The 22,657-nt window shown below is 41.9% G+C and overlaps 2 protein-coding genes across 2 annotated transcripts in view; one reads left to right on the top strand and one right to left on the bottom strand.

Annotated features, from left to right (window-relative positions):
• LOC311047521 (uncharacterized protein) overlaps positions 1–15,577 on the bottom strand; it is a 45,921-nt gene extending 30,344 nt beyond the window's left edge. The window contains exon 1 of the mRNA XM_084060264.1: positions 15,380–15,577. The gene's annotated coding sequence lies outside the window, so the exon portion shown is untranslated. The remainder of the gene's footprint in view (positions 1–15,379) is intronic.
• Positions 15,578–18,260: 2,683 nt separating this feature from the next.
• LOC311046962 (ubiquitin domain-containing protein UBFD1-like) lies at positions 18,261–19,064 on the top strand (the record flags this gene model as incomplete). The annotated part of the gene is made up of 1 exon (XM_084059541.1): positions 18,261–19,064. The coding sequence occupies one exon, from the start codon at positions 18,261–18,263 to the stop codon at positions 19,062–19,064; it is 804 nt and encodes a 267-aa protein (XP_083915667.1).
• Positions 19,065–22,657: the final 3,593 nt, after the last annotated feature.

Below are 22,657 nucleotides of genomic sequence, written 5' to 3'. Positions count from 1 at the left end.
TCCTCTCTCCCTTTCTCCTCACTGACAGCTTATCAGTGAAAAACGTAACACACCAATAATACAGATGTCACCTAAAAGTCTGTCCTTTTATCCTGTCAGCTTTCCCTTTCTCCTCTTATCTCAAGAGGGCAAACTGTTTTTGGTTTTCAGGGGTTGTCAGGAAACTCTTCTAAACAGCTTAGTAAGCTGTTTGGGAGGTGGGACTATAGGATGTGGGTTATTAATGTATTGTTCTATATGGCATGCTTTACATTTTCAGTCAGATGTCACGATGGCTCTTTCCCTGTTTGAGGGTTTCGCCTGGTTTTTACGAAACATTGCACAGGTTTTGTTTGTAATGCCCTTTCTGTTGAAGCTCAATCAAAAGCATGTTGTTGAAAATATTTTGTTTGTTGTGTTTGTCTAGATTGTCTATTGATTTATTTTTGGTTTACTCTCAATCTCATTGATATTGTTCTTATATATCTTATAGGCTTTCAATTACTTCTATCGTTTTAATTGTTTTCAGTGTTTTATTGTTTTTTATTGATTTTATTCTTCTCTGTGAAGCACATTGTCATTGTGATGCTTTACCAGGTTCTCTTTAGAGTTCAATAAATCCATATTTTCCTTTCCTATGAATGACAATTACTCATTTCACAGAAGTGGACAGAAATGACCTCAGCGAGAATGACCAAGTCCTTGAGGACCATCCTGGAGACATTTTCTGTCGCAAAAATGCTTGCGTGGGACAATGTCGGGTGTTATTATCTGCTCTATACAGTATGTAAAGTGTCTTGAGACGACTTGTTGTGATTTGGCAGTGGCACTATATAAAATTGTATTGAATTGATAGACATTTTACTTATTCAAATCACAGACTGTAAGCTGTTTTTTATCATTGGGCCACTAGCCAGTCATGCTTAATTCATGCTGTCGCTCGCTGAAGAGTTCCATGTTAATTGGTTCATATATTTTCAAACATTTTCAAAAATAGTGGAAATAGCAGACCTACAAGCTCAAGACGTGTTTTGAGCTTGTAGATCGGTTATTTCCACTGTCAATGTTTTTTGAAAGTATGAAGTTATTAAATATGTAAGTTATTTGTCATATCTGCCCTGTGCAACTTTTTTTTTTTTTACGAAGCCTAAAAGCCAAACATAAATGTAAATTTATATTCATCAGGTTCCAATGTTGAACAACAATTAAATCGTTAATCACAATTATTTGAGTGACAATTAATTGTCAAGTAAAATGTCATAATCGTGACAGCCCTAGCCCAACTTCAGTCAGTCAGAGTCAGACAGTCAGTATAATAAAAGGTCTGCTATGCCTCCTCTTCAACTTCCAGCAGGCAGCTTCCTGTGTTTTGTGCCTCCAGACTGCTGATAATATTGTGTGGCGGTCAGGAAGAGAGGGAAACCAGTCCCCTCCGCCACTCCTTGAAGGGAGAACCTGTGGTGAGTGACGCTAATATTTACACGCAACAAAAGCAAATAAGTCTCCTTTTTTATTTTTTACCAAGGACAAGGATTTCTGGTTTTAAATAAAAAAGGCTTGAATTTCCCCAGACTAAGCATGTCTAGTCAGCGACAACAGCATGGGCAATACCACAGGGTGGCCTGGCCAGGCAAAATGTACTGTGCATGGTTCTTATTTTGACAGTGAGTCAGGACAGTGGAACACAGAGTGAGTCGCCTTCGCTGACGCTGGTCAAAGTGCTGATGCCTCACGCATCGTTCAAAGACCTTCACACTGTGAATGCTTCTTTTCAAGTGGTGGACAGAGAAGGTGGATAGTGCTGGACAGACATTGTGGTTGTTGTGAGCCACGCTGCTTAGTTCAAACAGATGGAAACTGGGGGGAGAAACTCTGAATCAGCCCCCCAGAGGTCACTGGGTGGGTGGGAGGGAGAGAGATGTTTCCCATGCCAATAAAGCCTCTTTGAATTGAAAGAAAAAGAGAGAGAGAAAGAGAGAGAAAGAGAAAGAGAAAGAGAGAAGAGAGAGAGAGAGAGAGAGAGAGAGAGAGAGAGAGAGAGAGAGAGAGAGAGAGAGAGAGAGAGAGAAAAGTATCCCACCTGGGAAAGGGGGGGGGCATGAGAACATAAAAGGGAGAGTCATGGTCAGAGTTAGTGAGTCAGTGAGAGAAATATAGTAGGAAAATATGAGCTGGAAGAGCAGAATGATATCGTCGCTGACGGGTTGAAACCTTGTATGTCCAAATCCGTTACCTTTCAGGAAATGGGGGGGAAGAACCCAGTGTTCAAGTGTAGTTATTATTTAGTCTCTGAAGCTCTTGTTATCTTTAAATATCTATAAAACCCACACACTTATCCACTTATTTCAACCTGGAGTCCCTATTTTGGGCATGTTTTAAAACCTAAGAAAAGTAATCCAAAATAGCAGCCAGATCGATCTACAAGCTCACAATGCACAATCGCGATGCAACACATGAGCTTGTAGAGCAGTTATTTTCGCTCCTTTTGCGAGACACTGTCATCCGTAGATAGTAGAGCATTAATTTATGAAAAACGTCTTTGTTACTTTACACCACACACTTATAAGTACAAGTGTACTTTCTGTCTACCAAAGAGCTGGAGAGAAGGCGAGACCCCTGTCACCAAACACACCCTCCACAGCAATGACCACCATCCCAACACAGGGCCTCAACTACTTCACAAAACAACTTTTAGCTTTAACCAAACAACATCTCTACACTTTAACAGTAAAGGAAAATGACCGACTACTTCACGTCGGAGGTCAGAGGATGGAGAATCATCGATAGCGAAAAGAAACACGAGACAGGGCATTTTTTTGTCTGTATGCCATATTGTATGTTGCTTGCAGTATGAAGGACTACATAATGACATGATTTCCTGTTATGACGTGTGGCTCTAAATGGAGCCTCCATAAGAACACTCATAACCACGGACAGCACGCACAACCTTCTGAGTCATATCTAGATAATTACATGGCTTCTTCCAGCATGCAGAGGATGCAGAAGTCTCAAACTTGGCTCACACACATGATTTATCATCAAAACTTCCTACTGTCAAACACGCACTGTAAAATCATGTGTTCATTTGACTCTGAGAGTGTAGTTACAAATGTATAAATGAATGAACACGAGGGGATTTTACTGTGCATCACATTGCTTTGTGAGATTTAATTGGAATTTGCACATTCCAGCACTTGCGTAGGAAACCGGGTTCAAATCCGGGGTAGAAGAGGAAAGTTACATAGCACAGCTTTAATAGAGAAGATAGATATATGCCTCACAAATGGAATGAAAAGAACGTCCGATCTTAGGAACATCCTACGACTAGTGTTGCTAGACCTCACAGTGTGTTGCTGACACAGACTCAAACTAAGATAATACAATTTTAATGTCAGAATGTTCTGAACATATGTGGCATGGGAAGAATGGGTTCAACATTTTCTTCAGTGAATATGAGAGCAAAGGAATCGGTCATAATCTGTGCTCATGGTCACTTATTAAGAGGTGGTATTTAAAGACTGACGAGCAGATTGCATCCTTACAAATGACTTAAAAGTTTAGTAATTGTTCAAGAGGAAAAACAAGCCAGATTAATATTGTATCGGACATTATATGTATGGTATCAAACAACCCCTAGTTCTCAACCTATTCCATAAGGATGCCTGTTTGAGTCAATTTGCAGAGATTCCCTTATACTGTCCCTGATCTTCTCTCTTCTGCTCTGTAATTAATCTTAATCTGGATAGCAGTAAGATTGAAAATGGTAGATTAGAGCACAGATCACAGTGAGAATGAAAGGCTGAGATTAGGGGTTTAGCAGTGGTGTGTGTGTGTGTGTGTGTGTGTGTGTGTGTGTGTGTGTGTGTGTGTGTGTGTGTGTGTGTGTGTGTGTGTGTGTGTGTGTGTGTGTGTGTGTGTGTGTGTGTGTGTGTGTGTGTGTGTGTGTGTGTGTGTGTGTAATCCAGATCGGGGTGCAGGCTGACAGAATATTGTCGTATGAAAACAGCTGTAATCCATGGTACAGACTAGACCTGTCCAACACTGAGGTTTAACCTTGTTCAACACATCAGTAATAAAACTAATGGATCAGATAGATACTATACTATCAATCTACTATATCTACTATACTTGTGGGGACATTGACCCTCAAAAGTATAGTAATACGCGCACACGTACTCATGCACACACAGAACCTCTCCTCAGACTGCTGATGGCATGATGGGGGGAGGATAGATGACAGATGTTGCGTTCCACTGGATGACTGGCTGAGAGGAAAAGACATCCTTGCTCAGCACTGAGACTGAGCCCGAACCTCACCCTGGTTCAACCCTCTGCCTAACCTCACAGAGCATACTCCCATCCTGTCCAAGAAGCCAACATACCTCTGTGTCATCTGTTTCACCACCCCACCACTGCTGACATTTTACCTTACTGGAGCGCTAAACGCCGGCCCAAATCAAGGATTCTCGAATGAGACGAAAACCGTTTTAGAAATGCTTGTGAGAAGAATTGCAGCAGTGTGAGTTACCCTGTCTCTCTGGTCATAGCAGGAAGCAGGCTGATGGCAGCGCTTGACATGACATCATGTCATGTCGCAACATTGCTAGTTTCAGCAGAATGTTGCACTTGCAGACCATACTTACAGACTCATCTTGTTGCAAATCTTTGATGTAAACAAAGGTGATGCAAAGAAGAGCGGGCTCAGCAGCATCCCTCACATGTACCAATCTGCTTTTACTATTAAGGTTAGTAATCTTGCAGTTATTTAGGCGCTGGGAACCTATCTGCATCAAGAGGGTTGACCTACTCTTGCAGATAGCCTGTGGAAAACCCAATTCCATTTCCTTCTCTGGCCTGGCGCCTACTCCAGTGTGACCCGCGTTCCACCACTGAGAAGGGGGGAGAACTGGCCTGGGGGACTTCCCTTTGCATTTAGGTGTAGATACACTCCTTCCCTCCGCAGTCCTCCTGACTTCCGGATTCAAAGTGTGGGAATAAAGCCATAAAATAACACAGCCTACCATGTAACATGTGTAACCTGTGTCATGCTTGGTATTTGGCTTGGCATTTAATATGACCGATATCATTGAATCTGAAAGATATTGCAATATTTGTGCACGTCTATTACTAGGGCTGGTAGATATGACTATTTGAAGCTTTTGCATTTATTACAATTAATGAACAATATTTTTTTTCATAGTGAAAATAGCAGACCTACATGTTCACAACGCTTCGCATGAGCTTATTGATCGGCTATTTTCTCTATTTTTGTACACCACCACTGTACAATGAAGTATAATACAGGGTTAAGAGGTTAATCAGGCTTATCAGTTTAGTAGATTTAAAAAAAAATCAATTAGAATGTTTTGCTGATTAAAAAACACGAACAAAAGAAAACCTTGATTCTCGATTATTCACTTATAAGTCCCTTATTGGTTCTAAGTGTTAACGTTAAGCAGAACAAGCCCATCATTCCAATCCAGCAGAAGGAAGGAACTGAACAAAGCAACCACATGGCTCCAATTTCCACATAAAACATCTTGAAGACCCAGACTGCTGCACAGCTCCTCCTGCTATTAATGGCTGTCAGACACTGCGTGTGTGTGTGTGTGTGTGTGTGTGTGTGTGTGTGTGTGTGTGTGTGTGTGTGTGTGTGTGTGTGTGTGTGTGTGTGTGTGTGTGTGTGTGTGTGTGTGTGTGTGTGTCGAAGAGGGTGAACATGAAAAGAAAGATTTTGAGACTGACTCAGAGAGAGAAAGTGAGAGGGTAAAACAGATATGAGAGAGAGAGAGAGACAGAGACAGAGAGAGAGAGAGAGAGAGAGAGAGAGAGAGAGAACTATCAGGTGGGTCGGAGTCAAACCTGGAGAAGGGATGTCCTGCTGGAATTTTGTTGACCTGAAGGAAGATCCACAAGGGATCGAAACGTCTTCCTAATGAAGTTGTCTTTTACCTTAGCTCAGTGTGCAGGTTATGTGTATGCCTTTCACCCAGCAGCCACTGTGTCGATGTGCGTATAGTTAGCTTTTCTCCGCTGAAATTTCGCGCCAGATTCCCAGCTCTCTGTGTGTAGACAGACAGGTATGGGAAAACCTCTCAACAAAAAAACGTTCTCAGCTCAGGGCAGGCCCACGGTAGCTCCGGTTTCAGGTTCAGATAAGAGGATATTATTATTCCTGGCTGGCCGTCGCATCTCGCTCAATTTAATCCACAACAGAGCTTTTGTTCGTTTCCTCTCAACACAACATTGGTCTTGCAAGTCGAAAACAAAGCCACGTTATGCGGAGGGAGACCCCCCTAGAATATGAATGTCACTGGAAGCCACCGCACAGGAAATCCAGAGAGGCTCAGCACAGGGAGGCTGGACAGCCCTCCCATTCTTTAAGGGGAAGGTATGGAACACAGATGGGACACTGGAGGAACTCCATCACTTATGGAGACCTGCCATTTGTGCCTGGAGCGCTGCTTCTCAATGTGGGGTCCGAGGACCCTCATGGGTCCGAGATGGAGTTCCAGGGGGTCCCCAACTAAATGACTGATAGTTAGGATAGGAACCAAATGGAACCTCACACGAGTCTGTAACTCTGACCTGAGTTAAGGGTTCCATTTGTACACTCTCAGAGTTATATTAACACAGAGGGCTCACTTCATATCAAACTGTGGGCCCTTGAAATTAAATAGGTTAAGAACCAGTGGCTTAGAGAACCTGGGACCTATGAATATGATTTTACAGTAAAATAGCAACAATAGTTTGTAGATAGATAGTTGTATGACAGGGGACAAGATGTTCACCACCAACGGGAACACAATACCATCAATGCCTTGCTGGCCTTCTGTTTAGCGCACAGATGACGCTGTGGTCAGACTCAGGACGGCGACCAGCTGAGTCCGGCTAAAGGCCACTGAATTCCCGCCCCTGCCCTGCCTCTCAGAGCCATGTCCAGACAATGACGTGAAATGTCAAAGTCATGTGCAATCTACATGTGTCCTGCTGACTCCTGCAGGTGTGCCACTGTGTGGACAATGGCCAATTGTTAACCCTTGTCACAGCACTTCCTCTCGGGCTTGTGCTAAGTGGTCCTTGGCCGAAAAGAACAAAGCATGACAACAGTGTATAACTTCATCAACTGCCGCTGATGCAATCCAAAAATAGGAAGTCAGTGAGTATAGGAAGCACCATGCTATTGCATTAGGCCGATGCATCTCACTGATGGGCAGTCACAAAGTCTCCCATAACCACTTTGATTTTTAAAAGCAGCAAAAACTACTACAAGCTCACAACATGTCGTTGTCGGAATTTTGTGAACTCATTCCCCTATAACCCCATGCCCCAAAAATATGGACACCAGGTTTAAAGTGGTTCAGAAAGATCCCACATATTTTTTCCGTCTGTGCTCGTCTCTCTCGTCTTGTCTTGTCTCTCTAGTATGGCGGAATAGTGTCTGGGTTTATTTGTGGAAAATCACAGGGACAGGGAGACAGTGTGACCCTAGGGTGCTTTCACCCAGAACATAGCCTAGAGGCTGGAGGGAAGCGCAGGGCTCAGAATAGCTCACTGTCCCCAAGGGGCTAGCTCTTGTGCTGTTCTGTTCTGCTCTGTACTGTACTGCCGCTGTCACTTTGCCTTAGCAAAGAAGACCATACTGACTCACAGCACCACACAGCATCCCGATCCCCAAACCTCCTCCATCTTAAAAATAGGAAACAACAAGATGGAGTATGAGGAGGAGGACATGGCATCTCGGACGGACGCTCCCCCCCACCGACTCCCCCCTCTGCTCTGATCCCCCGGCCTGAGAATCCAGCAGCAGCCAGCCCACGTCCCATGTCCCATGTCCCTGCCCTCGTCTCTCCACTACCTAGGGGGGGAAAGATAGCTAAATATAACAATGACAGCACAATGCTTTAGACGCTGGAGCTGTACACCAGAGATAGAGAGAGAGAGGGAGAGAGAGGGAGAGAGAGTGAGAGGCCTCTTTTCCCAGAGTGGCAGCACGTTTCGGACGAGTGGTGGGAGGGGAGGCAAGAATGTGACGGGAAAAGTATTCGTAAACACAGAACCACAGGACCCCACGGAGAAAGCCACGTTCTCATAAGATGATGCTCTCCCCGATGAGGACAGAGAGAGACAGAAATAAAAGCAGCGTCTAATAATAAAGCCACAGGGAAAAATCTCATACAGAGTTTGAAGAAGTTGTGTGGTATTCCTTTGATTTAATAGAGAGGCCTTTGTGAGCCCTCATCGGAATGCCAGACTTACTGTAATCGTCCGTAATCGCCTATTGCCTAGTAAGGGAATACAATACTTGGGGTCAGAGTAGGGCTGGGCAATTGACTGAAAATATATCGAAACCGATATTGAAACCAAAAAGAACAGACTTAATCTGGCTCATGTAGGTTAATCAAATAATCAAAAATCAGGGTTTTTGTGATAAACGTATTTTATTTCTTATATATCAACAACTTGACTAAATCGATTAGTCTGATTAACCACTTAAACCTGTATTATACTTCATTGTACAATGGTGGCACACAAAAAGAACCAATCTACATACAACTTAAGCTCACAACAAGTTTATCATCATTAATTGTAATCGAGCCAAAAGTTTCAAATAATCGTGATATTAATTTGAAGTCATATCACCCTAGAGCATCGTTTGAAACGTGATACACAACGGCCACGTCTAACGTGACAGCAGAGGCGAGTATGGAACCGTTTGTTCTGTTGCACTTTCATATTTTACTTTACTTTTTTCCCTATACACCAAATATCTTCGCTGAAAATAGGCATTCTGCAAGCTACGCGCTTGTAGATCTGTGAGCCTGTAGATCTGTCAGCTTGTAGATCTTGTCAGCGAATGTTCGTCCCAGCATAGGGAAGCAAGGCTTCATGTGGTTATCAACAAGTGCCCGCCCCCACCAAACTAACCTCCAATATAACAAGACAGCTGTTTGTATAACACTGCAATGCCCTCATCATGCCACACACAGTACAGCGCTGGTTTCTTACAGGCTGAATAATTCAACAGGGAGAAAGAGGCACACAACACATGTTCCCCACAGGGCCAGGACCAGTGCAGCTATTAGACAGCTGGCCTCAAGCTACAGGCTCAAGAGTCTGATAAGGCAGACACAGTCTCACTCCACTGGTTATTCATTTGGTTGTCCCTTTACAATCATGGTCACTGCAAACTACAGTATCGGTGGGATCACAAAACCTGGAGGAGGGTTATACCACACGATGGTTTCGCGTGCTGAAGATACCTGACCTAGAAGCTCATATTATGTGTCACATCCGTGAGGCTTCGTGAGCTTGTAGGTCTGCAATTTTCAGCCCATAAATTAGGCCTAACATTGATGGAGGATTGCAGATGGGAGGGTTGTGTGTGTGTGTCTTGCAAAGACGTAGGACAGCCGAGACGGCCGTGGTTGGAGGGAAATTCCGAGGCTCGACAAATTTAGTCTCTTGTCATTGTTGACTGTAACAAAACAACATCACTATTAGGCTATCATGCTGGTGACCGATCTCTCCTTTCCTCAGGCAGGGGTTTGTTTGGTCCCTTTTTAGCCTGAGAGACTATTTATTCACAGTATTAAGTCTGACCTCCATTTCACTGAAAGGGGGAGGGGGGGGGGGGTGCACAGGCTTGACTAATCACAGACATATCAGGCAATTCAAGCGAGTACAGATGTGACACTGGCCGAGAGGCTTGCTAACCAGAGCAGATGCAGATATCTACGCACAACTAGAGCCTGAACGATGCCTGATTTTTGTGTCCAATTCTGAGTCCGAGACCACCGATTACCAATGTTTTGATCGATATTTTGTCAATAAGTGTAACACGTTGTGTTGTGAGCAAACAAAAAAATCTATCAATCTTATACCAGGTAGACTAGAAAGTGCTTAAAAAACAGGATTTGCGACAGATCTGCAGCATAATTGCTGATACTGACGTGGTCAAAACAGTCAATTATTGACTGGTCTACCGATATATTGGTCTGGCTCTGCTACGCACAACACAGTTGTTTTACAGTATAATGTTTTTAGACGTCCGAAATAAGGATTGATTATGTTAATAACAATTTTTTATAAATCGATTAAATCAATTAGTTTGATTAACTGTTGCACCCCAGATAAGTGGTTAAACAAACTCAATCCTCTTTATGACCAGTGAGCCGAGGACATTAAACTGCTTAGAAATAGACTAGTACTGTTCTCTGTTCTGAGGTGTTGAGCAGGCTGTGGATGACAATATCTAAAAAAATGCTGGTTCTTCTTGGTCACACTCTAAGCCTCTGTGTCCTCTTTGAAAATGGTTGGCAAAAGACTTGGCTATCTGGTGCTCATTGTGACACCCTGCTATGGGGCTCTCACAGCCATCATAAGGAAGCCTTTCAAGCGGACAAAAGGGCCATTTATGCCTCTCCAGTGAAATAATATTATCAGACTCAGAGTGCAGAATATCTTTGGCCTTAGTTTAAGGATGCTACTGACTGAAGAGGATTGTGAGAGTCGAAAATAATTATAATGACCGAGACCGACCTCTTTCTCAGCAGCATTTATTAATAATCCAGCACATTAGGATTGCCTTCCGCTCCCAAACATTTCAAACGGCTTTGTTTCCATTCTGTGGAAAGGGGAAAATGTTGTGTATAGTTCTGCTTATTTAACATATCCTTCACAACCACTGATTTGTTTGGACAGATCATGCCTCAATACAGTACCTCTCAGCCAGGAGAAATGAATAGACCTCAATGCCTTGTGATATCTCTCAGCGTAAGAGGGTGGAGGTGCCCGCCTGCCCGGTCGTGCACATTAACCGCTTTTAACCTGATGTTCCTATTTTGGGCTGACAATTTTGGATAAATTTTCCAAAAATAAAATAAAAATGTAAACATAAATAGCAAACATAACAGATCTACAAACTCACAATCCATCGTGACGCACTGTGAGCTTGGCTGCTATTTTCACTATTCATCACAACAAAGTATATAGGCCGTTAAGTGGTTATGTCTGTCTTTGTTGTATGATGGAGTCACAAGCCTCACGTCGACGTGCCGAAAATAGCCAATCTACGCTGTGAGCTTGTAGACCTGCTATTTTAGACGTGTGACTCCAGAGTCATAAATTAGGCATCACTCCAATGCAGCAACCCAAGAACCCCCCCCCCCCCCAAGGCCCTGTCATGGTACGAGTGGGTCTCATGTCCTCTTGGCATTACTGAGGTATTATTAAGCTCATTGTTTTGAGCAGATCTATCTAAGCTCTGGGAGCTTTCCCACATAACAAAGGTCTAAAGGTCTACAGGCAGATTAGGGCTTTTGCTGGACTGATGATAATGGTGAAATCATTTGAGGGGACCCTACTGTACATGCTGAATGGTGAGAAGGGGACATGGGAAACATATGGCAACAAGTGGAGGCGACATCCTTCTCCCCATTAACAACTTTTAACCTGGTAACCCTATTTTGGGCATGTCATTATAGGCCAAAATGTTCCAAAATGTTCCAAGTGATTTTATCCATCCATCCATCCCTCCCTCCATCTATCCCTCCATCCACCCAACCATCTTCATCCTCTTAAACATCAGGTCACGGAGTCAACAGTTTCAACTGAGAATGACAGACTTCCCTTTCCCAGGCTACATTAACTAGACACTAACTATTTAAAAAATGTCTGTTCTACAAGCTAACAATGGCGCAAGCTTGTAGATCGGCTATTTTTCTATTACATTAGGTGCATAATAGTGGGTGGTGCCACTGACTAGTAAGTTCATACTGGGCATTGCATGAGAGTAGTATGATCTTCTACCAGCGTTAGCCGTGAAAGAGATTAAGTCATACTGGCTATAGTTATGGTTTGATCAGTTCAGCACAAAATACAGCTGAGAGTGCCTTGGGACAAGGTACTGAGGAAAAAGTAGCCATAAGACAATGTGGGGAGAGAGAGAAAGAGAAATTACGTAATAGGGCCTGGCAAAAATCCAAAAGGGGGCATCAGCATGTGTCACTTGGTAGCAGCGGCCATCTTTATGGGCAGAGACTACATAACAATCACAGGGTTTGTGACGGAGCTTGTAAACGGGGACTCTTCCGTGCTATTACATACTTTATTGACTTACAATGGTGCAAACTTGCTCAGTTTATGCCATAACAGGTCGCGTCGAGGGAATGCGGTAGATAAAGGAGTTACATTTTTCAACTTTCCAGCATGGAGACAACATCACAGAGGTCACATGGACGAGTTAAAGAGACGTCGGATGGCTTGGATCTCAGATAAGAAATAACGTTCAACAACCAATCCAAGCACAGCCGTGTTTGTTCACGGCATTTTCACAAAAGGTAAGTTATTACCAAACACATTTAACTGCTATTTTGTCTCTGCTAACTAAAAGTAACTAGGTATTAGTTAATACCAATGCCAACTAGATTAGGGTAGCCCGGCTGCGTTGACATCAACTTGTTACACAACAATCTGTTCAGAGCTAAGACGCATACTGTAGTTTTTGATTGATTGCATACTTTATTAACACGTTGTATAACTAAGTTACATAACTAATTAACAATGTTGTTGTCTTTTCCCCAGGGAAAACCAGCCATGGAACAGACCACAAGTTGCTGTACTGAGCAACACTGACCCTGCAACAGCACCAGATGTGGAGATGAATGGCACATTATTATCCTTCTAATAAACGTTCTCGAATCTTGAAACATTGTCATTCATATGTAGCATACCATGAGTTATCATAGGAAATAATAATAGAAGGTTACTCCAGTTCTGAATCAGTTCTTAATGATTAAAAACAATGAACACAGTGAATCATCTGGGCACAGGTAGGCAGGCTACTTGTAGATGTTGAGCAGGTATCAGAATGAGCTACATCTAGAAGCTGAATTACACTGGTGTGCTACCAAGATTTGACAAAAAAATACAATATATATTTATTGCACCATAACCACCTACATAAGCACAGCTATGTTATATTTGTGCATTTATAATGTCTACGTTACATCTCTTCTCCGAAAATAGCCGACCTTCAACGGTTTTGTGCTAGACTACAACTGTATACATATGCAAAACGCTGAAGTTTTTAGATTGGAGCTGGACAATCAGTGATGCAATCTACAAGTGAAACACAATTTACATGTGAGGACAGACAGGGTAACAATGCCCAGTTTCGCTCTGTCCATCCCGTTTTCCGTTCACTATGTAGTCGGCAAAGAATTAGTGAATGTTTACAAACACAGATAGAGATATCCACCGTCAATTTGTAGTCTAGAGTGTCACTATGTACTCTCTGCCCGTAAACATGGACGCGGCTACCAAGGCGCTCGACACGCCCACCTTGCTGACATCAACGTTGCCACTCACTATATACGCAGGAGAGGAGAGGAGAGAGAAAGGATAACATACTGTAACAGTGCAGTCACATTTCTCATGTGCCCGGCTCAGGCACGCGATGTGTCTACCAAAAATAGCCGTTGTGACAGCGTGTGAACATTTGAAAATGTATTAACATAACTTATATGTGTGAACATTTTTGGGAAATGTTCAACTATAATAACATGCCCAAAGGGATACCAGGTTCATAGTTAAAGATAAATGATTGAGTCAGTCAGTCTACATTTCGCTGAAAGGTCTGGACTCCAGTCCAGGTAGAGGGATACATCGGACACAAGGATATTTTGTGTGCATGTGGACACACATACATCTACATGCACAGAACAGTGGGATGACTCAGGGACAGAGTACAGCAACTTGCAATGGCAGCTGGTCTACAATATACACTACATCACAAAGACACCCATGTACCTGTCAAACTACTTCAAAAACGACAATGACGTCCACAATCACAATACCAGAGTGAGCTCCACAAATCAAGTTCAACCCAGATTTGGCTCCAACAAGGGATTAAATGTGTTCTACTGCTAGTGCTATGCCACAAAAATGTGGAATGCCCTACCAACAGTCATAAAAACATGTGAATCCTTACTCTCCTCCAAAACCGCTCTAAAAGAGCACTTACAGGTGTATCATTAAATGTTTTTCGATAAATTGAGTACAAAGGACCACAATGGAAACAAGCCATAGTGCTTTCTTGGGTTTAAAATCCTCTTAACAGACATTGTATTGAACTGTACTTCCCTGTGCTTGTCTTTGCAAACTGTTAATAAAGTATTCAATCAATCAACCCTCCCACTCCATGCAAAATTAGGTGAACGGCATGACATGCAGACCAGTTACTGGAGCATCTGTGTGTGTGTGTGTGTGTGTGTGTGTGTGTGTGTGTGTGTGTGTGTGTGTGTGTGTGTGTGTGTGTGTGTGTGTGTGTGTGTCTAGTAGGGGAGTATGTGATGATTCACAATTAATACATTTAACATCTCAAAGGCTCTTGCTCAATTTCCCCCAGCCAAACCATTGTGTATGAACAGAATGTTTCCAGTTGAATTTCCAAGAAGTAAATTAATAAGATGTTGACAGTTTTAGAAAATCTAGATTTAGATTATAGATGTAGCTTGGAACGCATACTAGGCTTCAACAAAGATTTAAAATGTTGGGGAGTGCAGTGCAGTCAGTGCACGCCTTGGCAACCCACTACTGTTTCCGGTACTACTGATCTTCTTGTAACGGACGGGAACAGCCCCAACATGCTGCTCATCATACCTTTATCGCATTTAGAAACAGAAAGAAATAACAATGCAGCGAGCGGAAAGTGAAAGATGAAAATGACACAGACACACACACACACACACACACACACACACACACACACACACACACACACACACACACACGTTGCTAGTGTTTTGTCAAGTGAAGTCATCTGCCTTGAGACATAAAAGGGGAATCCAATGCTCGTTCGTTAAGGCAATAATAGTGACGGTTCAAACAAGTCTTACTACTACTGGAGGGAGTCGCTTGCCAAAAAACAAAACAATCTAAGCTAACGGTTAGCTTGTAGATCAGTTATTATTTATGTCAAGTACGTACTACGTAGTGTAACCCCCATGGGAGGGTCCCCGCCGGGGACCACACTGAGAACCAGTGGTGTGTAAACTAAAGCAGTGGTTTTCAACCAGTGGTCCGACCGTCCGGGGACCACCAGTGGTCCTTGAGGGAGTTCCAGGGGGTCCCCAGCCAAATTAATAGTTAGGAACCAAATTGACACTTATGTGTCTGTAACTCAGAGAGTGTACAAATGGAACCAAATTGTACACTGTCAGAGTTAAATGAACACTAATGATGATGATACAGTGTAGATTGGGACCCCAAAGAAATCAAAATGGTTGAGTCCCCGGCATATTTTTTCAAATGGGGGTCCGTTGGCCAATATGTGTAAATTTGGGGGTCCCTGACGCGAAAAAGGTTGAAAACCACTAAAGGAACGCTCATATCTTACCTTTTAGTGTGACGTCCACTCTGGTGCAAAACAAACCGCACTAACAACACTATTCTCATTCTCTCCTCGGCTGGTTCCGTCCAGTGTGTACTATCACACACACATACTGAGCCCTGGTTCTACTCAAACGGGTCGTTTAACTAACACCACACACACACAGCACACACTCCCAATCCCTGTCGGCTCCGTCTTGTAGAGTGTGTGAGACATGCAGCTGTTCTGGCAGCACGGTGAACGGCACAGACTGACAGCCTAGCCCTACATGAACGCGCACGCATTCTCAACAGCGGCAGCAGCAGGCGCGCCCCCGCCCTGCAAGGAAAGGTGGAGCACGATTTGATATAGTATATATCTGTTTGTTATCATGTTATTTTTAGATTTTAGATGTATGAGCACATTTTTATAATAATCGGTTACAAATTTACTAGGCTATATATATCAGCCGATATTTAAACGTCTAGACGTTTGAAATTAGATTCTGAATTCTCAGCTTTGAGAAGTTTGGCATCAATTTTAAATGAGTTATTATTATTATTATTAATAATAATAATATTATCATTGTTATTATTATTATTCCATAGAAGGCATGCTATGATAGGCTACTGATTATGGCAGTGCAATAGTCGTTATCGACATTTTTAGTGTAGGCTACGTGGGATCAGTAGCCTGCCCTGCACCTGTTTGCAACTTTGCATATTCAGATTGTATAAAATCTGGTTTCAACAGATCATGCAAACTGCTGAACTTGATAACTCACTGTTACAGTAGGGTACTTCCAGTTGTGGAAAGTAACTAAGTACATTTACTCAAGTACTGTACTTCAGTACAATTTTGAGGTACTTTTACTTTACTGGAGTATTTCCAATTTTCAATACTTTTACTACTACTCCACTACATCTCACAGACAAATATTGTACTACACTACAATTATTTGAAAACTTTGTAGTTACTTTGTGGATTCTGATTATTATTAGGAAACATATATTAATCACTGCAGTCCTATTTAAACTTGCTATTTGAAAATTGCCAATCTACAGGCTCACAATGGTCAAGATGCCAGCATTGTGAGCTTGTAGATCTGCTATTTTTAAAAGATTTGTATACACTTTATACATTTGAAAACGTGTGAAATTGGACATGCTGCATATTAGGTACTTTCTACTTTTGGTACTTTAAGTACCAAAAGTATTTCTACATTTGCAGTATTGATACTTTATTACTTTTACTAAAGTAAAACATGTGAGTATGCCTACTTTTTCCACAACTGTGGGCTACTTCAAATTTCTGCTCCGCCGTTATTTAGTCTGTCCACAAGAGAACGCCAGAACTCTATCGTAGCTAGTTTTAAACGCTTTGAAATTCTAAACAGGCCTACCGATTCGCCATTATATTTGATAACAATCACGATAAATGGTTAAATTACGCCTTCGTGGTAAAGTTTAGCGCGCACTACAGCACTTACAATGTATCTTCGTCGCTGTAAGAAGGGTTTTGATTTAACTGCTCTTTCCCATTTCTTATTGGTCTACATGGTAAATGCGTCATCAGTTTTAACAGCTCGCCCAGGAAGAAATGACCATTTGATCATAACGTGTTTCGTTTGTAATTATTCCTCTGTGCGTTTAGAGACACGCAAGCACACGGTACTCACTTCATTGCATAGGATATAGGATTCGTGATAGTCTACTTTGTTTGTGTTTTTATTTGTATTCTGTGTCTAAAACATGACGCTGCCTGGTATTGCCGAGAATCTCTTTCCTCTCTCGTAGTGAGCTGCGACATCGCTTCTCGGCCTTTTGGCTAAGATCAAGTGTAGTATCTGTTCTTATCAGTTTAATATCTGATACGTCCCCTACCCGGGGACCATATATTAAATTGATTTTTGGAACTGGGAGATGGAATAGGGGCTTGCTCCGTCCACTCCACGCATCGACCTGGTATTGCAGTACCTCCAGGAACGGTGCACCCCCCTCATTGTGTGAAAATAAAGTCAGCAAACTTAATCTGTGACACATGTCGCATAACTTTAAACATAAATAATGGGCAAGCGAACTGGCATATTTAACAATATCAGCATCATAACATTTTTTACGGTAAGCTTTTACAAATAGCAGAACACATCTTTAACGACCATATCTTAGGATGCCCACATGGAAAGCTAACTAAAACGTTTAAAATGTAATTCCTTTCATATGCTGTGGCCTCTAGTAAGTGATTTCACTCACTATCACTTGAAATTATGAGAAACAAAACGAGGCTTTGGATAATTGTAGCAACTGATGAGTATTACCTGGTCTTCCAGCGCCCTCCTCTGGACATAACAGGCTAGTTAACAATGGTAGATTCATTCAATGAGCCATTATTTCCTAATATACTGAATAAATGGCTCCCTGAAAACGGCTAATACAGTAATCTTTATAATTGTCAATGTTTATTTAAACTTCTTTACACATCTATAATAGTGTAAGTGAAAGTTTGGGCATAAAAGGGACACAGGTAGACAGACAGATTCAGAGATCCCATATAGGTCAGATCAGCGGTGCAACCTAGGTGTGAGGGCGTGTAGTGGCCCCAACTTAAATAGGGATTAAGCAGTTAATTCATAATGTACTTTTTCTTTTCCTAGAAATATACTTGAGTTAAAAGTACTATACTTGTCTTTGAAGTTTAGTGGAATCAAAGTCATAATTATCCAAAAATACAAATATAAGTACATATACTCAAAAATGTACTTAAGTACTGGTGCCTGCACAACTCGCCATTGTTAGGCATGGCATGGCATGGCAACGGCTTGTGCAGTATGATGTAAGACCAGAGCTCTATATACAGTAAGTGTGTGTGAATGTGTTTGACACAAACTGTACAAAATCAATGAAATACGATGGATTCTCAGACCACACTATTTGAAAGAAAAAGAAACGAAAAGGCAGACAAAGGGGGCCCCGAAGCAGTATTTCATGCAGAAGAGGAAAACATTACAACTCAGGACTCCAGTATTAGCAATGGAGACCACACGGTTAAACAGATGGTGGATCTTAAGATCATTTGGAACAAGATTAAATATGATCTCAAAATTCCCATCGATAGCACAGGAGCCCAACTGAAAGAGAGGATCCACTCACTCACTGGTCTTACATCAGATATGCAGAAAGTTATGTACAAGGGACTAATCCCAGAAGAGAAGACACTAAGTGAAATTAAAATTACCAATGGTGCAAAGATAATGGTTATAGGATCTACATTAAATGATGTATTAGCTGTGAATACACCGGTGAAAGCTGAAGAAAACAAAAAAGAGCCTTTATGCAGAAAAAAGCAACACAAGAAGGTGTTGGACAAAGGGAAACCAGAAGACATAATGGCAGCAGTTAAAGGAACAAAGGACAACTTACCAGCAGCGCCTTTATCCGGAATGTTTAACAAATCCGGTGGAAAAGTTCGACTCACGTTCAAACTGAAACAAGATGAGCTGTGGATTGGAAGTAAGGACAGAACGGAAAAGGTGGCGTGGGCCTCCATAGACGGCGTAGTGGCCGAACCCATTGAAGGTCACGAGGAATACTACATGCTGGCTTTTCAGACGGGTCGAACAGAATCTTCATGGTATTGGGTCTACTGGGTGCCTGCTCAGTTTGTTGACGCAATCAAAGACACAGTCATGGGAAAATGTAGTAAGTATTTCTAATGTGCGTACTGTGTTCTCTATAAATCCGGGATTCTCTGTGTGTGAGTCTGTGTCCACTTTTAAGCCAATTCTGTGCGTGTGTGTGTGTCCACTTTTTGCCCAAACTGTATGTGGAGATCCTACAACTCTCCCAAGTTGGTGCACCATACATGACTGTAGACTTGCCTCCTAGTACCCTCATAAAACAGATACAGCACTATACTGCACTAGTACTCTGACAACGGCTCTAGATACATTTTTACAGCATGTCTCTGTAGGGGGCTAGCCGTCTATAAGGCTAGCCTCCTACAGAGTCTGTGTGTTCGGAGCTAATCTCACAAACTGCTGGACAGATCAGCACAGAATATTTTTCACATATTGTGGATATATCTGTCTAAATTACACTAGTGCTTTGCTACATGAGCCATGGACAGACAGACACACACACAGACACACAGGTTCACAACACAACCCGGGGCAAAAACATTATCCACCCCTTGGCTTCGGCCTGGCGGAGATAATAATGTATTACGAGTACTTATGGATGCTATTTAGTCCCTTTGGTATACGTGATGGCATAGGATAAACTGTTTCCCAGTTTTATTCCAGTTTTATGTATACTGTATGTTTTAGGTCACCAAACCACAGTAAGCAGCTTTTCAATTGATATTTTCAGCATAGAATCTTCTCATCTGGCCCAGATCATATGTTTATGGCATGGCTCTGTGCAAGGCTGTAGAGCTATGAGAGGGCCTGTATGTCCGTGTTTGTATGCACACTGCCAGTAAGCCTCCACTAATTATTTTCCCATATATTTTATACCTTTTGAAATATTTAACTTTAATTTTATAATCAAGTCAATGGGGCTCGGATTGGGCTGAAACCTTGCCCACATTTTTAGTCATACATCATAAATATGTCATAGACGACTACTACGTCTACGATTATTACTTTTATTTTTGTAATTTTCATTATTATTATCTATTCTATCACTATTCTGTATTATTATTAGTTGTTATATTGTATTGTTGTTAGCAAAGAACATGTACCACCAACATTTCACTGCGTGTACCTGTATGAGTGAGTACAAAATAGAACCTTCTTGATTCTTGACTTACGTAAGGTCCACAGAGCCACGCCATTCCCATGTTGATCTTGAGATCCACATGAGTGCCACGCTTTCATTAGACCCCGTCTTATAGTAATTCAGAAGGTAGGCTAATAATAGATTGCAGATGTTCTTAATTTTACCATTGCTACATCTCATGTGCTCTATCCCCAGAATGTTTTCTTTTTTAGTCCAATGTTTTGTTTGATCGATTTCCAGATCTTGTATCAGCCAAATTATCCTATATCATTGTTCCATCCTCTCATTGTAGTTTTTTACCCCCTTGCTGGGGTACCTTTGTATCAGCCTCCAGAACCATGAGCATCTCTGCACCAGGGTCTCTTGCCTGAAAAAAACATACCCCATAAATAAGGTTAGTATAGTCCATAACGGTGTTGGCCCGGGTTTGAATCATACCTGAGGCATTTTGCGGCATGTCATCCCCTCTCTTCCCCAACTTTCCTGTCTCTCTCACTGTCACTATCATCAAAATAAAGACAGGCCTTGGATTTATGTTTAGTTTCCCAGGGTTATGCATGCATTTTACAGATATGAGTGGGAACTCTTTACTTTCACAAACTGTTTCTACTGTGACATACAAGCATGTTTTCTTGTCATTAAATGACAGTAGAGCTACAGCGGGGGTTTGTTAGGAAGTTAGAGATTAAGCAAGGATGGGGGGGTGTAAGTTGTTGTTGTGAGGGTTTTGGTTATTCGTTCTTTTCTTTTCTATTGTATTTGCAGGGTTAGGGTTGTTTTTTATGTGATTGGTTTGATTTCTTTTGGTCACAGTATTTATTTTACTTCTATTGTCTGAGTTTTGCTTTGTTTTGTGTTTGATTTGTATGGTGTCATCATTGGTTGTTGTATCTTTTTCTTTCAAACATGTTTTCTTTTGACGTAATGTCTTTTTTTTTTAGAAGAAGTGTTTAACTGCCGTGAGCAGGGAGGCATTGGATACCATTTTTATAGTCATAGATATGACTCGGCCAAGGATCAAACCCTGACCTCCAATCTCAGGCAGACACTCTAACGGTTAGAGTGTCAGCTAGAGTCTAACCATAAAATCACTGAGCTGGGTTAACTGCAGTGCTTCTTAATAAAAACATTTGAAAGAAATCTTTAAAAAATGCAACCATCTTGATGAATCAAATAACTGCATTCACTTTGCTCTTCAAGACTTTCTCTTTCTCTATTCAGACTCTTGTACTCCTCCATCTGAATGCAGTCTCTTGAAAGCTGGTGATCTATTCCTCCCTTTTTCTCCAATGTTTTTAGAGTTGTAGGATGGTCTCACTCTCACCCATCGCCTGCAGCTGGTTTGCTGCAGTTTGCAGCTCTTCTGTGGCTTTAAGCTTCTGCTTGAGGAACTTTTCAGCCAAAGCCTCCTTTTCTCCGTCCCTTTCAAAGTCCCTTTCCCTTCTCCTCATGCCAACAGTGCTCCTTGCAGCCCTGTCATTCCTGAAGTGCAAGCAATTGCAATGTTTCCTCTAAGCGTTAGGGTTAGCCTCCCTATTATTTGGGCATATTAAAGTAGGGGAAATCAAATGTTTCAAAAGTGTTAATAGCAGATTTACAGCTATTTATTAATACATTTACGATCCACATAAATTGTAAGTGGATAAATAAAATGTGTCAAAGGGGTAGCAATGCTACTCTTTGTATCTTTGAACACTACAATCACTGTATGAGATTCCAAAAGTTCCTTGGTGGATATTTTTTACTGTTTTATCTGGACATACATACATAGTAATAGTAATAGTAATAGTAGAGTAATCCCTCTGCATAAAAAAGGAAGCAAAATAGAACCTGGCAACTATAGGCCTGTTCCCATCCTTTGTTCCATCTCAAAGGTTGTAGAGCGATTAATTCAAGAACAAATCAACAGCTACCTGAGCGAGCATAAACTGTTGTTCGAATTCCAATCGGGCTTCAGAACTTCCCATTCCACTGACACATGCCTGCTGTATTTGACCGACTACATCAAACGTGAGGTAGACGCGGGCAAATACTGCGGCATGGTTATGTTGGACCTCCAAAAAGCGTTCGACACTGTAAACCATTCAATTTTACTTGATAAACTGAGGGCGATTGGTTTTGACTGCACATCACTAAACTGGATGAGATCCTACCTGGAGGGAAGAGAACAAGTGGTTGACATCAACAGAACCATGTCCTCTTCCCTCCCGGTGAGCTGTGGGGTTCCTCAGGGCAGCATTCTAGGGCCGTTACTGTTCCTTTTATACATTAACGACATGAATGCTGCCTGTAACTGCAAATTGCTCCTGTTCGCTGATGACTCGGCACTCCTGATCTCGGGAGAGGACAAGTTGCAAGTTGAGGAGGCGCTCAGCTCCGAACTCTCAAAAATCCGTACTTGGCTTACCGATAACAAACTGTCACTACACCTTGGGAAAACTGAATCCATTCTCTTTGGGACCCAACATTCCCTCAGACAGATGGAGGTAAATGATTTCAAGGTCAAAGTCGATGACACAATTATCTC

The sequence above is a fragment of the Gymnoscopelus microlampas genome (genome assembly GCF_963454915.1).
Source record: "Gymnoscopelus microlampas genome assembly, chromosome: 6".
Taxonomy (NCBI): Eukaryota; Metazoa; Chordata; class Actinopteri; order Myctophiformes; family Myctophidae; genus Gymnoscopelus; species Gymnoscopelus microlampas.
Note: the sequence above shows the minus strand (reverse complement) of the source record. Positions and strands in the feature narration are given on the sequence as shown.